Genomic DNA, 16,491 nt, shown 5'->3' with positions numbered 1-16,491 from the left:
AATAGTGTCCTGTCATGCTGAAATGAATGCAATCATGAACAAGAACTCTTCAGACGTCAAGAATTGTACGATGTACGTTGCCCTCTTCCCTTGCAACGAGTGCGCAAAACTCATTATCCAATCAGGAATCAGGAAAATCTTGTATCTATCGGATAAACACAACGCAAAGCCAGCAACAATAGCGTCCAAGAGACTACTGGACCTAGCAGGTGTCGAATATGTGTAAGTTTTTTATTTTCTTTGAGAATTTATTGAGAATAAATTGAGAATTTATTGATAATGTTTTAATCCCAGAGCTTAAGTTTTAAATTGGGGGGGGGGGGGGGGGTGGGCGGTCTTATCATCCCGAGAACCCAAAAATTACCCTTTGAGATGTTTTCATCTTTGTTTCTAAGTTCAATCTTGTTTTGGGGTTTGGGATTTGGGGTAGACAAATTTGCTAGAGTGGGACTTGAATCAACGGCCACTGAAATAATGTGCTGGCTCTCTACCAACTGAGCTGTCTCAAACTCTGGTGCTTCTGATCAGTAGAGTGTGGGTTCGAATCCCCAGCCGTGACCCTTGTGTCCTTAAGCAAGACACTTTACCATTGCTTCGTCCTTCGGATGGGATGTGAAGCCATTGGTCCCATGTGTTGTGTAACGCATGTAAAAGAACCCAGTACACTTATCGAAAGAGAAGGGGTTCACCGCTAGGCCTGGGCGAATTATTCGAATATCTGGTTAATGGCGAATAGGTTTTGCGAATGCCTTTTTTTTTCTTAACCGGATATCCGCATAGGGCGCGAATAGCTATTTATAAACCGGATAGTTCTGTAATTACAACCAAGTAACCGGATATTCTTTTAATATCCGAATATCCGCAGACGTCGGGCGAACAACTGATATGAATGTTTTGTCTGAATCCTTATGAAACTTCTATTAAGACAGCATAAAACAGCATAAATTAAGTATTTAACTATGCTCACCTCCGTGAAGAGTTTAAAACAATGACATTTCTGACGTATTTGTTCAAAGATTACGAAAGTTTTCCTTCACGTAGAGTCAATCACGATCAAAAGAAAAAGCAAATCGCCATCTTTAAATTAGATCCGGTTATTTTTATGAATGAACCGAGTGACACTGTCTAAAACTAATATTTAAAAAATTTTTTTTTTAATAGCGCCCTCTAGCTGCGAAAAAAACTATTCGAATATCCGGTTAATTTCGGATAGTTGGCCAGCGGTATCCGATTATCAAAATTTCACTATTCGCCCAGCACTATTCACTGCGGTGTTCCTGGCTGTGGCTGCTGTATGCGCCGTAGCACCTTCTAAAACCCTTATAAGGTGCTAAATAATTGGGTCTCAGAATTCATCTCTGCAATAACCTATCTTTCTGAAAAATTTTTTATACTCAGCGCCTTGAGTACCTTGTGTGGTAGATACATGCGCTATATAACACTTTGATATTATTATTATTATTATCTAGCCCTATCTGGCAGTTTCCTTGTTTTGTCAATATCTTTTTATTCAGGGGTTCCAGCTCTTTGCTCAACCCCAAATCATTTACCAAATTTACCCAGTCAGTTTCCCTTGTGGTTTATAATATAAATTCAATCTTATCTTGACTTTTTAACTTTATATTAACAGGAAGTTCACTCCAAGTCAACCCAAGATTGTTGTTGATTTCTATAAGATCGATCCGGATGCAGCACCTTCTCCTTTCAGCTCAATAACGTCCCCATAAGTAGTATAAGATCGATCCGGATGCAGCACCTTCTCCTTTCAGCTCAATAACGTCCCCATAAGTAGTATAAGATCGATCCGGATGCAGCACCTTCTCCTTTCAGCTCAATAACGTCCCCATAAGTAGTATAAGATTGATCCGGATGCAGCACCTTCTCCTTTCAGCTCAATAACGTCCCCATAAGTAGTATGTGCATACAGGGCCCTATGTCATAAAGCTTACTGAGCGAGTTTCCATTTTATTGCTCTGCTAACGGTAAGCACACAAAAAGGTATACTAACCTTCCAGTGCTTATTGTATGACAAAATGAATGGTGTCACAATGCAAACCCATTGTGAACGCGCAAGCTGAGCGCCTAAATTTCTTGCGAAATACTCCTATGCTTAAGCAATTTTTCTGCTATCAGTTTGCTTGTACCATTAAGTAACCCTATGAAATTGGTCCCTTAACTCAAGAGGTTAAAGTTCACCAAGGTCAGTCAAGGTTAACATATGAAAAAAAGATCACATTATCAAAGAGCTATGGTTATTATAACATAAAGAGTGGCTACACATTTCCAAGTTATCTGTAAGGAACAAACCATAAATAGGGTGTTCCATTAAAGGGTGTATGTAACTTTTGTAGGATAAAAAACACAATGTCCACAGATTTACACTAAACGTATACAGTTTGAAGATAATGATAGTAGAAAGCTTTCCTGAAAATATTACGTGCTGAGGTGCTGTAGTTTTTGGGAAATGAGTAAAACAAAGTCATGAAAATCATTTCGTCTCATGAGACGAAAATGATTTTAATCATTTACAAATGTATTTTCATGACATTTTTTTTATCATTTCTCAAAAACTACAGCACTTCAGTAAGTAATATTTTAAGGGAAGCTTTCCACTATTATTATTCAAACCCTGTAAGTTTAATGTAAATCTATGGACATTTTGAAAAAGTACCCAAATCCTTTAAGGCTCACCTATCATTAGAGTTGTCAATCAATGATGCCCTCTTTGGTAGTGCGTACGACACGCGAGTCTAGCTCTGCTCTGCACAAGACATAGTAGACACCTCAACGAAGCAAACCAAACGGCAGAAATTGCTTGAGTCAAAACATGAGGTCATCACCTTTTGGAATTTCATTTTCCATGAATTTCTGTTGCTTCATTTTTTGAGTTTTAGGTCTTGAGTTGGGTTGTATGAGTGGTAAAAAGTTGAAGATAAAACTAATTTTGTATATTTTTCTTCGTTAAACAGTATATAAATTTTATACTTTTTGTATGATATATTTTTTGTAATAACTAGTTCAAGAAAGTTGTGGTTATAGTAGACATGGATGATAATCGATGGTTGACCGACTGCCTGTTTGAAACATCCCTAGGTTCCGGCGCCTCACCTAGAGCAGTCTTGGCCCAAGACGCCAGTAATCGATAGTGGATCGTGTACGGCGCTCCGTTGTAAATCGTTATAGCACGCCTTCTTATGATATGATTTAACCAACTTGACTGGCTCGCACTAACTTTATCCGCAAGGATAAAGACAGGTACTTGCTTTTCAGAACCTCGTGCGAGCCAGTCAATTTGGTCAAATAATTCCACAAGAGGATATGCTATAACGATTTCAACTGAGCGTACACTCTCCACCATCGATTACTCAGGTCTTGGGCCAAGACTTCATCCAGAGGTGCTGATGAAGGATGGGCTGAAGTATACGCCTCTCTTAATATTTATGCATGGGGTACGTCACAATGCGAACTCAAAACGAGGCGATGGGCGCACCCACTGCAAGTGATGGGGGACGTGCACCCATAGCCTCATTTTGGGTAAGAATTATGACATTGTGCATAAATATCAAGAGAGGCGTATACTCATACGCATTGGACCAATTCCCCTGACTTAAGCCTGGTTCATAATTCCTGCGATTGCCAATGTGATACAAACTTTGACGTCACAAATTCGCAACGAATAATTTGCGCCAGTTCACTTGTGCTTAACTCCTGCGAAACATTTGGTGCGAATACAGCCAGGGCCTTTGACGTCAAAATTTGATTTGCATTCGCAGGAAGTATGAACGAGCTTTAACCCCTAGTCACCTCTTCCTGTGTGGGAAAAGTTTGACTATCAATATTATTGTAGCTCTATTGTGTAAGAAATCTTTTGTAAATATTTATTGTCTTTGCCTTGTACCAAAAATAGGGCCGATAGAAACATTCTTATTGCAGCTAACTTAACATTATCCATGATGCCTTCACCCTGTAAACCCTTATCGGTGCTACATTTTGGGTCTTGTGTTTCAAAACTTGCAAAAATAAAAACTTGGAAAACAAAACAAAAATTGTTTGAGACAACCCGTCCAGATTAAGCGCTATATAAAAACTAGTTATTATTGTTTTTATCTGAAAGTAGCTCAAAATACCAAATTTTGGAGCGTCATGATCGATGGGTTTTAGTACCATACAAGAAGCCACTATTATTATTTATGGATTATCTAGCAACGTAACTTTGCTGTGAAATTACCCAAGTGAGTTACTGCAAACATAAAACAATGTTTCCTAAACACTTGGTATTGTTTCATGTTATAGGACCTTTTTGGAACCTAGGCTTTTTCATCAGCTTCAGGGAAACTGACAAAACAAGGAGACCGCCAACATAGGGCTAGATAGCCCAATTGGTAGAGCGCTGGTCGCCAACATAGGGCTAGATAGCCAATTGTTAGAGCGCTGGTCGCCAACATAGGGCTAGATAGCCCAATTGGTAGAGCGCTGGTCGCCAACATAGGGCTAGATAGCCCAATTGGTAGAGCGCTGGTCACCAACATAGGGCTAGATAGCCCAATTGGTAGAGCGCTGGCTCAACATAGGGCTAGATAGCCCAATTGGTAGAGCGCTGGCTCAACATAGGGCTAGATAGCCCAATTGGTAGAGCGCTGGTAGAGCGTTTAACTGGAGGTCCGATGCTCAAAACCCGCTTAAGAAAAATGTTAATAATAATACGAATAATGAAAACTTACAAAGCACACATATCCATAAAAGTGCTCACGGCGCTGTTGTTGATTTTCAACCTACAATTGTTTAAAATTTACCCAGTCAGTTTCCCTGGTGGTCTATTACCTGTTACTAATAGTGTTCATGTATACTTCCAGTTCTTCCAATAGTGTTTAATTACATTTTGAAGAAATTTAAGAGGTTTTTGTATAATAAAAAAAAACATAATAAGACTATTTATAAAAATTGTCTGCATTGTTTGAATAATCATTTATTGTTTATAATTTATGTTAAAAGGCAGCAGCAAGAAGTATGACGATTTCTCTTCCACTTCTAGAAACAACATCTTTAACATTTCGAGAAAAAAAATAATGGGGGGGGGTCGGATCTAGACAATAACATTCTTAAAATTACGACTGGAATGCACCTAAGATCAATAAGGGAATCAATGTGTGGTGAAGAGGTTTTCAACTAGTGGTTTAATCCCAACGAGGCCTGGTTCTTAATAATTTTACCGAGACCTTTTCGGTCAAAAACATCATCACTTTTTGGTCAAAAAGTTAAATAAATGCAAAAATCATAATTGTTTCTTTCAACACAACACCCCTCCAGCTATGAAATGGTAAAGCCCCCGTCGACCTCGGGTAAACAACTCCTTTTAAGGGAATGATGTGCGCGTATCGCGTGATGTAGGATGACTGTTTCAGCCGTTGCTCTCGACCAATAGGAATGAAGAAACTGTTTTGTAAGAACAGGTGCAAGGTTGTGTGTCACGCCCATGAATTAACACTTTTTACCGGTCATAAACAAAGGTCATACACACACACGTGACGCGCTCTCCACCAATAGGAATAGCGAAACTGTCTGAGGTATTTGTGAATGTATTATCATTCATATCAGAGGGTAAAAAATACACAAAGCTATAGCCAATTGTGCATTTTAGGGTAAAATTTGATAAATACAAAAGGCTAAAAGCCTTGTGCATTTTAGGGTAAAGTTTGATAAATAGACAAGGCCCTTTGCATTTTAGGGTAAAGTTTGATAAATACACAAGCCTTGTGCATTTTAAGGTTAAAATTGATAAATTCACAAGCCTTGTGCATTTTAGGGTAGTATTTGATAAATACACAAGGCTGCAGCTTTGTGCATTTTAGGGTAAAATTTGATAAATACACAAGGCTATATATAGCCTTGTGCATTTTATGGTAAAAATTGATAAATACACAAGCCTTGTGCATTTTAAGGTAAAGTTTGATAAATGCACAAAACTAAAGCCTTGTGCATTTTAAGGTAAAATTTGATAAATACACAAGCCTTGTGCATTTTAGGGTTAAATTTGATAAATGCACAAAACTAAAGCCTTGTGATTTTAGGGTAAAGTTTGATAAATACACAAGGCTAAAGCTGTAGTAATAGGTAAGAGACTCTGACTGAGAGTACCAGTACGATGTTTATTGTATCAAGACTAAATCCAAGATGGCAACGTGCATTTTAGGGTTAAATTTGATCAATACACAAGGCTATAGCATTGTGCATTTTTTTGATACAAATTGATATAAATACACAAGCCTTGTGCATTTTAGGGTAAAGTTTGATCAATACACAAGCCTTGTGCATTTTAAGGTTAAAATTTATAAATTCACAAGCCTTGTGCATTTTAGGGTAGTATTTGATAAATACACAAGGCTGCAGCTTTGTGCATTTTAGGGTAAAATTTGATAAATACACAAGGCTATATATATAGCCTTGTGCATTTTATGGTAAACATTGATAAATACACAAGCCTTGTGCATTTTATGGTAAACATTGATATACACACAAGCCTTGTGCATTTTAGGGTAAAGTTTGATAAATGCACAAAACTAAAGCCTTGTGCATTTTAGGGTAAAGTTTGATAAATGCACAAAACTAAAGCCTTGTGCATTTTAGGGTAAAGTTTGATTAAAGTTTCATAAATACACAAGGCTATAATTGTGTATTTTAAAGTAAAATTTATACCTACACTCTCTGTTACCCATTATGTCAAAGTTCAAGCTCAATCAGTCATTGGTGTCATGATAACACCATTATAAGTTTTCAAATGTTGGGATTTTGACTTACATTTTCAATTGTTTTACTAATTTCCAGCAATTGTTCTTCGTAACTCCCTGCCTGGTGCATGTTTCCCTTGTTCCTACAATTTAGACTGTTTTTAAAGAGGAATATCAATTCCCACATTAAACTCCCCAGAGTTATTTTCATCTTAAATATTTTCTTTGTGTAGCCCCTTACCAAGAGTTGCTTTAAGCTTACTTTGCATAATAGGAATCATTAAAAACAACAGATAATAAACCAAAAAATCGCAATTGATAAACTTTTTAAGCTCTGTATCCATTTTATTGTTAACTCCAAACACGTCTATATAGGTACGTCCCGCCAAATCCGAACAGCGTCTGAAACCAACAAAATACCGATCCCCTGAGGGTCATTTTGTTACTCAACACAATGGGATGATGGCCCTTTTCGAAACCATGGCTTCAGCTCCAGATTCGGCTTAGGCTAGCTTAGCCCCGTAGTTGTTTTGACAACTGCGCGTGCTTTACATACGTGCTCAAAGCTTCAGACAAGAGAACGGAGCCGGAAGCCAAATCCAAAGCTGAAAATTTGAAAAGGGACTATGTACAATACAACAAGCTAAGTGTTGTACGACCAACTGCAAAAAGCCCCGAAACGCCCAATTCCAAGCTGGTTTAACTCTGTGAATTACACTTTGAAAAACTGACTATTTAAAAAATTTAAACCGTTTATTATTTTCACTTCATAAGTGTTTTTTTTTCTCTCTTCCTATTCACAAAATATACAGTTCGGGGAAGATATTATGCAGACTTTGGAATAAAAAAGTAGTTCCCAAAGCGGCTGAAAATCTTACCATAAGCACAAAAAGAAGAGAAAAAAACTAGTTAAGCATAGTTTGTATTTTCTAGTTTTCATTATTTTTAATGTACAAACAAATTCTTATAAATAGGCTTTATGATAATAATGTGAGTTAACCTCTCAATAGGAGACTTTGGAATGCAAGGTGGCAGCAGACTTACCAGGTAACTTTTCATTGTTTACATAGTTCTGAGCATGCGCACATTACTTTAAAACAATGGATTTTCCTGGTAAGTCTGCTGCCACCTAGTGTTCAAAAAGTCTCCGATTGACACTTGCTCACTACAAATGAGTGCATACAATAAAGTTACCTAAAAAGAAGTCTTTTTTTAACACAACTTTAAGAATCTTGAACTACACACAAATTGGAGACACCGGAAAAAAACAAAAACAAAACATCAACAGATGATGGTAGTTTTTAAACAAGGCTGACTCCCTAAATCTTCAAGCCTTTTGCTTATTGACAGAGTCTAAAGAAAATTTCCCACTGAAAATCCTCAACAGCTTTAACATGAAATTTAAAAAAGAGTAAAAAATAGGGATAAAAAGCTATTGCACCATATTAAAGAGCAGTATTGTTCATGGTGACTTGATTTTTTAGTATTTCTAAAAAATATTGTAGTTTACACCAATCACCGAATCTGATATACTTGTATTGTTATCTACTGAAGCCATTAACTGTTGTCATGTTTAACCTAGCAAGAGAATTCACTCTAATTTTATAGATTTTCCAAAACCAAAAAATTTTCTCGAAATGGTTTCACTCTGGTGGACACTACGTCTGACGAGAGGAAATATTTCCAATAAAATGTGAGGCTTTGAAATGAAATTTGGCACTTAATAAATTATTTCACCAAGGCAACCTGGAATCCCCATGTCGCTATGGATTGTTAAAAAGAAGAGAAGGTTCACCATAGATCTATCAAATAAACAAAAAAAATTAAAACAAAAAAGTTTTTTGTGTAGATCAGCATTTTGGTTTTCTTTTTCGCCGCACTATTACACACTGACCAGATACGATAAGGCTCTAAACTTCAACTTGTCATCCGGCAGCTTCTGAATTATTCAAGTTCAGATATTTTCTGATCTTATCTCAGTTTAGTTGTCCCTCCCCCCTCAAAAAAAAACAGGCCAAAAAACATTGAAACTTTGACTAAGGCCGTGTAAGAAACGGCGACTTCGGCTACAGCTACGGCTAGATCGCGTGCGTCTGCCTATTTTTCAAGACTGGTAGATGCACTGATCTAGCCGTAGCTGTAGCCGAAGTCGCATGCTTGGACACAGCATGACACACTTCAGCGCCACACCCGCTGTTTTCAGTTATTTTGAGTACTGCTTGATAAAGTAAACGGCCACATTAAAAGAAACTTAATATTTAAATACAGTAAACCGTTAACTCAAAACTAAGTGAGAGACGTTGGTTGACAGACTCCCACTGATTTAACTATAGCTGGCTTAATGGCAAGAGCACCCAAAGTGATTCCATGGGCATTTTCCAAACCTCGTAAATGTGGGAGCAGCGTACACTTTGCACAGTGGTTCGAGCTTAAGACGAAGCCTGAAGCCAAGTACAAGCCGAGGTTTCGAAAAGGCTGCATGGTTACCAAATTCTGGAAAACAAGTCTTCTTTTTTTCGCTCACTCTTTTGTTTAAAAAAGCTAAATTAAATCAGTATGAACTATTTCACTTTTCAAAGCACCCCACATGCCTCTTTTTAAAATCACTGACAAAATTGTTTTAAAAAAATCTTATTTACAATCACACATGAAAATTTTGATCAAATATTTACCAATTTTCAAAATTTTACCTTTTTTATCCAAAAATAGTTAGCGTTATTAATCAAGGGTTCATATTAAAAAGATATTGGCTTAATCTTTGGTAATACCTTTAAGTGGTACTGAGAATAAATTACTTGTTAAATATTTGGACTACATCAAGCTTCCATTATGAAAAAGAATACTGATCTAAGTGCAATAACTCATTCTAAATTTTCTCACACAAGATTGGACAATTCCATGATTTTGTATAAAAATTGGCAGACATTTTTTTTTCAGCCTTTCTGGAAGCCAGACACACAAATGTAATAGCTTCATAAATAAACAAGAGTAGCCACAAATAAACATGAGTAACATGATTAAACATGAAGAAACGAAGAAATGTAATGGTTTGCATTCAGAAGACCCATCATTCATTGGCGAGCCATTTTATGAATATTCATGACTAAAAACATTGCATGAATTTATACTTAAGTTGTGTGTGCAATTTCCCCATTAATACAAATGGTTATTAGAGCTGACAACAAGTTTGTACTTCACAGGGTTTTTTTTTGTTGAAAGGAAAAAACTGCAAGTTTTAGAACAATTTGTAATCAAAGAAATGGTCCTAAATCTATATTGAGGCTAATGTAATGGTTGGGCAGGGGAGGGGTGGGGAGGGGTAGGAAATTTGGGTTGAGGGTTGGGGGGGGGGGGCAAACAAGAGACACAGAGCCAGTGATGTACGGAATGATCTCATACTAGAATGCACACAGCTACACCCTGTTTACAATAATGCCATCAAAAACTGTCTCGTACAGTGACAGCGAACGGAAGAAACTATGCCACAAGGAAATATCACACCAGTACATAGGATATATATACACACACAAAAACATATCAGCAAGAATGTTATACACTATACAATTATACCTTGCTAACTTATCAGAGTGTTTCGTACAAAACAGTTCCTTCACTCTTCTTTACAATGGCATAAATATGATTCTTGAAAACGACAATAACAAGAAAAAAACACAATAATTATTCTTATAATACGATAGCAATTATTAAGCAATATGGTTAAATTAAATGTTAACGTGTACTATTGAACTTTAACTGTACTTTCTTGCATTATGTTAGCAGTGCTTGGCACTTTTTTTAAACACGGCTCACAAATGTACAAACTCTGCTTGTTTACAATGTGCAAACAAACAAAACAAAAAACAACAACAAGAAACACGGACATGAAAAGACTTACAAGTACCTAGCGAGTTTCACTGCTACATCGACATCGACAATGAACTTGAAAATCAAAAGGTTTGGAAAAAATAAAACAAAAGCCGTCACGATACTTCAGCATAAAGCCAATCTCTCCAACTTGAATTCTCAAAGATCTACACAGTCTACAAGGTTTACAAGCACTTTACAACATTAAAAAAACCTTCCAACTGCGGTCTCAGCAGATTCTTTCGTTGTCGTTTCATCGACAACATCTCGTTGGCATGCGAAACAAACATCGCCACGACAACTACATCCTTAGTCTCCGCCCGCAGCAGTATTCCACACAGGCGATGAGGCTATGTCTATAGAGGGCGCTATAATCTACTCATTATAACGGCAGCATCGTTGGTCAGTGTAGTGTTTCAAAAGTCCCAACACTGCACTTTGGAATGATATTCATAGTGGCTGTTTTATTTTTTCCGTCTTGTCCGTTGTCGAAACCAAGCCAGCTCAGTTTCACCATAATGAGTAAAAAAAATCTCATCGCGTCCAACGCGTCTGGTACCTTGAGGGGCAAAGTTTCCCTCTTTGTCAGGGTAAGAGTGTAAGGTCTCATACTTCAATCTCCGATTCACATTTCAGATTGAGCCGGAGGGCCATCTTCAGTACGCTAATAGAAGTTCTCCTCAACTTGGGGTATATATACATTGTGTTGTCCTGCCTGGTCTTGTTTCTCAATTTAGAGTTAACGTAATTGTCCGTCATGAACGTATAACCTCCGGTATGAGAACAAGTCACATCGTCAACACTAGATCCAATCAGCTCGAGTCCAGGCTGAGCAGTGACCTTTCATCCTCTGACCTCTCATCCTTCATGCTGTCCTTCAATGCCTGAAGCTGCTCCTCTCCAAGTGTGATGCGATCATCCAGCTCCTGCGCCATGATTCTCAGCCGTGACCTCATGGGGACAAAATGGCAGAAGTCTTCATACTCCTCAGTGCTGAGATGATCTTGGAGCATGCTGCTGATCTGGACGTGGCGCTCATCTATGCTGACCTTTAACCCCTTTGCGTCCTCGTACTTGTTGGTCAGGTCCTTGTGCATCTTCTCAAGGTCCGCCTGTCAAATAATAATAATAAAATAATAATGAAAATTCATAGAGCGCAACAAAACCATAAAAGTGCCCCTGGTGCTTAATACAAACAATAGGGTGCACATGCACAATAGCGCAATATCTACACAATACACAGTCAACCCTCCTACTGTCTGACCATTCAATATCATCCACTATGGTTTTAATTGATAGATAGATTTTTATTTACAATAGTTTTACAATGGTTTACAATGTGCCGTGGTGAAATATGCTGCCGAGCGACTAACAAAAGATTTTAAAAGACAGAATTTTGCATTGGGGATTAAGAATATTAATTTAGATTTTTACCCACACGAATATACACTGATGTTTATTAGCACTAAATACTCGCTACTTTCCCAAGCTCTCTGAAAAAACAATCAAAGGCATATTACTCCGAACCCAGGACCTTATTTAGATATTTTAAGTTGTCCATACCTTTTGTTCTTCGTCGTCGTTTCCTTCTAGACTAACCAAGACACTGTTGACCTTAGTGAGACGTCTTGAGAGTGACAGGAGTAGCTTAGTGACTCTATCGGCGTCTCCAACGTACATCAGGTATTTATCAAGTGAGCTAGCTTTGCACGATTTCTTCACGTTATCCGTTACTTGTCTGTAGAACAAAACCAAGAAATAACACAATGAGAAATGTATAAAAACTTTGCATAGAGGGAGTTTTTGGCTCAGTGGTTTCTTTCCCCGCCTTTCAACTCTGTGGACCCTGGTTTGAATCCCATCCTCAGACCAGAGCCTTGCATATGGATTGGGTTTTCAGTCCCTACTCAATAAGTGGGTGTTCCCAATTTGGGGTTTCTCTCTCACAACCTTAAACTGAACATTTCTTCTCAGTGTTCTCCACAGTTTTTTTTTTAGGAGGGCGGCATAACATAATCAAAATGGCGCCCGTCAATATGACGTAATCAAAATCATTTTGATATGACGTCAGCGGACGTTAAAGCAACAAATGTTTGAGAAAACCATTTTCTTAAAATAATGTATTAACCCCTGATCCATTTCGGTCGGAACAACCTTATTTTAAAAACTTTGAGGCTGTACATTGTACCATTCTGTACATGCGTGCGGCACACTGTGTGTCAATTCTCACTTTGTGAATGTGCGTATAGTGTTGGAGTCTATCAACAGCCAATCACAGCGTGCAGACTGTTTATGTACTGAGCACGCATGCAGTGGGTATTTCCATTCTAGCGGCGACGGCGACGGTGTGCGTGGTGTGTGTGCATGGTTGGTTGATGCACTCGGCATACGAACCATGTGGCCGTGTGTTTTTGATCGCATTTCTGATGCTGTAGTTTTGAAGTCGGTTTTGGCTTGTCAAGTACTCGTTTAATCTTATTAAATGCAGTCTAAAAATAGTCTCTTTGTCCTTTTTGGGGCAGGGCGACAAATCATTTTAGCAGGGAAGCCAATTTTTTGGCAGGGCGGCCTAAATTTTCCTATGAGTGACCAGAAGAGGGGCCTCGGGAAATAGGTCGCTCTTCTGGTCACTCAAGTCCCTTAGACGTACACTAGTTACCTCATTGCCAGTCAATATGTGCATACTGGTGTAACCTCTCTATTCAATGATAAACACAGAATGAACTTGACACACACTAACCTGCCTAAGTCCTCAAGGGTGTTGATTTCTTCCTGTAGCTCAAACTTCTCTTTGCTTAGCTCCGACACTTTCCTGTCGATTCTGCCAATCAGTTCCTCCTACAATCAAAAACAGAAAGGAAAAGGATGTTCATAAATAACGCCGGATAAACAACTAAATCATTCAAGGACCCAATGTGAAACTGAATTAAAGCCCTTGACTCATTGCTTGTACTTATCAAAACTATTACAAAACCCCCAAAACACTTTAGCAGGTCTCGGAAAACACAGATTTCAGAGTATTCTCTTATGGCTGTGTACATTGCCAGGCAATTTCTGGCAGGCAAAATATGACACTGGTCACATGGAAAATCAAAAGCAGTCTAGCTATGGAGACAACTAGACTTTATATTAAATAATTCGGAATTGCAGCCAATTCCCTTTTCTTGATAATCTGAAATGTAAGCCAAATATATAGTTTAAGTATCCAGTGTTACAGTAATTTGTTTTCCCTTAAATTGTCATGTTGTATATTCCTTAATTTTAAACCAAGACCCACCCCTTTTTAAAGTTGGGGGGGGGGGGGCATCACTATCTAAACACAGATTGACGTCAACCATTCTTACTCATCGTATTTTTCAATAAACCAAACATGACATTCCAAACTTGTCCAATGTCACCTATTGTCAATAGATCCGACCGCCATGACCTTGACATGGCATTCCACAGTCAAGTTCAGGTGACAAACAAAAACTACAGACAAAGATAAAAGCACGACAGGAAACTCATTATCGAGCATGGCTGATGAAGGGTTACCGTGTCAGTCAGTACAACAATGTGGAAAGCGGAAACAATTACCAGTGGTGATCAACAAGAAAATTAACCATTTGTTCTCTTACCAGGGCTCGATTTTATAGAGCTGCTCAAGCAGACAATAATGCTGAACAATTGTCTGTTTCAAGCAGAAATTGACAGGATACCAGTCACGAATTGTACATGTGACATGGTAGTCTGGCTGGTAACCTTATTGTGGTAAGCCAAATTTGAAAATTGTGACTGACAAAAAACATTGACAAAAATCCTCTGATGCTGAATCTAGTATCTTCCTATATTCTTATAATATCTTTTTGCTTAACACAAACAGGCTACCAGCCAAAATGGCATACATCTACTGCTTATCACTGGTTTTCCGTTGATAATATTGCTTATCATTTTAATTTCTTAAAGACACTGGACACTATTGGTAATTGTCAGAGACCCGTCTTCTCACTTGGTGTATCTCAACATATGCACAAATAACAAATCTGTGAAAGTTTGGACTCAATTGGTCGTCGAAGTTGCAAGATAATAAAAACACCCTTGTCGCAAGAAGTTGTGTGTTTTTAGATGCTTGATTTTGGGACCTCAAAATCTAATTCTGAGGTCTCAAAATCAAATTGAAATATTTTAATGGAATGCTACTTCTTTCTCGAAAACTAGGTTACTTCAGAGGGAGCCAGTTCTAACAAGGTTTTAAACTATGTTACCAAGTAAGTTTTTATGCTAACAATTATTTTGAGTAATTACCAATAGCGTCCAGTGCCTTTAAGCTACTCGCTCAGTACCTACCTTAGTTTTTCTTAGTTCTGCACTATCACCATGCACCATGTCGCTGCCTGTCATGCCTTTAGCTCTGGTAAGCAGCAACGCCTTGGCAGGGGATATTTGAAGATACAGGGAACTAGACAAGGCATGGGTCAATGACTTCACATCACACTCTGACCTGTAGACAAAAGAAAATAAGATTTATCTTTGAACTTAAATTGAGAGGAAACAAGGAAATATTGATGCTGTACATTTCATAAGGTTGGAGCAACAAAAACAACAGATATTTTTTTCTCAAAGACTAATTTACCTACATTTTGTTGATGCGTCTTCATCTTGTCTTGGACGAAATGGTTATAATTGATATCTAAATTTTAATTTCCATTGCCCACTTTTTGACTTTTCATTGTGTAATTTATTTAATTTTTTTTAAATAAGCCGTTTTTAGGCTATCAGTTTCATTGTTATGTACTTTTCAGTATAATGGATTTTAATGCCGAATAAAATAACCATAATAATAACAGTACAAATCTAATTCCATCTGAAAAAGAGTTTCTTGAAACTAGAACATTTATCTCCTTTTTCAATTTAATTCAACATTTTACGCAGACAGACTTCAGGCCTTACCTCTTCGGAGACTGCGGCTCAGCTTTCTTAATATTTTCATGAGGCATCTTCTTGGATGATGTCCGAGAGCCGTTCTCGACAACAACAGGCTCCTCCGGGAACTTGAACAACTCTCTCAGCGACGAGTCCTGGGGATTCAGGGAGTGAAGAACCCAGTCCACTAATTCCTCTGGAGACTCTGCCTCCTGCTGCTCCTCGACGTCGTCTTCTCCTCCTGGAAGGCTCTTTTTAGTTCTCCGCGGAGACACGGTCGGGGTCTGGATAATTTCCACAACCTCGATGGGACCTTCCTCATCGTCAAAGTCTAAATCCTGGTTGGCCCGTCTGTTGGTAGTTGGACTGGCTGTGATCCGGGATTGGAAGGAAGGCACTTCGTTGCTGATATCGACACTATCTAGGACGTCATAAGATGACCCAGGAACAACTTCCTGAGTTTGTAGCTCTGGTTCCTCGCTCTTTGACAACGACGGTGGTGTCTGTGACCTGGCTCTGCCCTTGGGGTCAATGTCGAGGTCAATAGACACTGGGAATCGTTCTTCTGGTTGGAGTTGGGAGCGGGTGTTTGATGTGGGAGGGGATCTTGAGGGTGAGGCGAGGAGATTGTCTTGTTTGCCCCGAGGAGGGAAGCTTATTGCAGCATGAGTGGATACAACATTCCTGGAGATTTAAAAGAGAGTGATACCACGATTTAATAATCACATCTGTGAATATATACCGATGGCAATTCAAAACAAAAGCATTAAATAATTGTGCAACATAAAAACAATCGAAGCTAAGATAGAACGATTTAAACCAGGAAACACAAGTGATAAATCAATAAAACATTTCCTGATGAGAAACAATTGTTTTCATAAAAAAATGTGTTAATCTCGAGGGCAATACAATTATGGCAGTGGACACTATTTAGCGCCATGATCTAGATGGAATGGCGCTATATAAATCTCGCTATTATTATTATTATTATTATTATTGG

At 38.2% G+C, this 16,491-nt stretch overlaps 2 protein-coding genes across 3 annotated transcripts in view; one reads left to right on the top strand and one right to left on the bottom strand.

Moving 5' to 3' along the window:
- The first annotated feature begins 16 nt into the window (after window positions 1-16).
- Window positions 17-2,395, top strand: LOC117305680 (deoxycytidylate deaminase-like). Its single transcript, XM_033790540.1, has 2 exons — window positions 17-222; window positions 1,631-2,395. Exons 1-2 carry the CDS (start codon window positions 23-25, stop codon window positions 1,725-1,727), a joined length of 297 nt encoding a protein of 98 aa, XP_033646431.1. The 5' UTR covers window positions 17-22; the 3' UTR covers window positions 1,728-2,395.
- A 4,649-nt stretch (window positions 2,396-7,044) lies between these two features.
- LOC117305681 overlaps window positions 7,045-16,491 on the bottom strand; it is a 59,792-nt gene continuing 50,345 nt past the window's right edge. For both annotated transcript variants that reach the window (XM_033790541.1, XM_033790543.1), the window contains exons 6-10: window positions 15,519-16,175; window positions 14,916-15,069; window positions 13,330-13,427; window positions 12,153-12,327; window positions 7,045-11,701 (exon numbers count right to left, since the gene is read on the bottom strand). In XM_033790541.1, coding sequence (XP_033646432.1) covers window positions 11,402-11,701; window positions 12,153-12,327; window positions 13,330-13,427; window positions 14,916-15,069; window positions 15,519-16,175 — 1,384 coding nt within the window. In that variant the 3' untranslated portion in view covers window positions 7,045-11,401. The remainder of the gene's footprint in view (window positions 11,702-12,152; window positions 12,328-13,329; window positions 13,428-14,915; window positions 15,070-15,518; window positions 16,176-16,491) is intronic.

The sequence above is a fragment of the Asterias rubens genome, unplaced genomic scaffold (genome assembly GCF_902459465.1).
Source record: "Asterias rubens unplaced genomic scaffold, eAstRub1.3, whole genome shotgun sequence".
Lineage (NCBI taxonomy): Eukaryota > Metazoa > Echinodermata > Asteroidea > Forcipulatida > Asteriidae > Asterias > Asterias rubens.
This window is presented reverse-complemented; position numbering and strand designations above follow the sequence as displayed.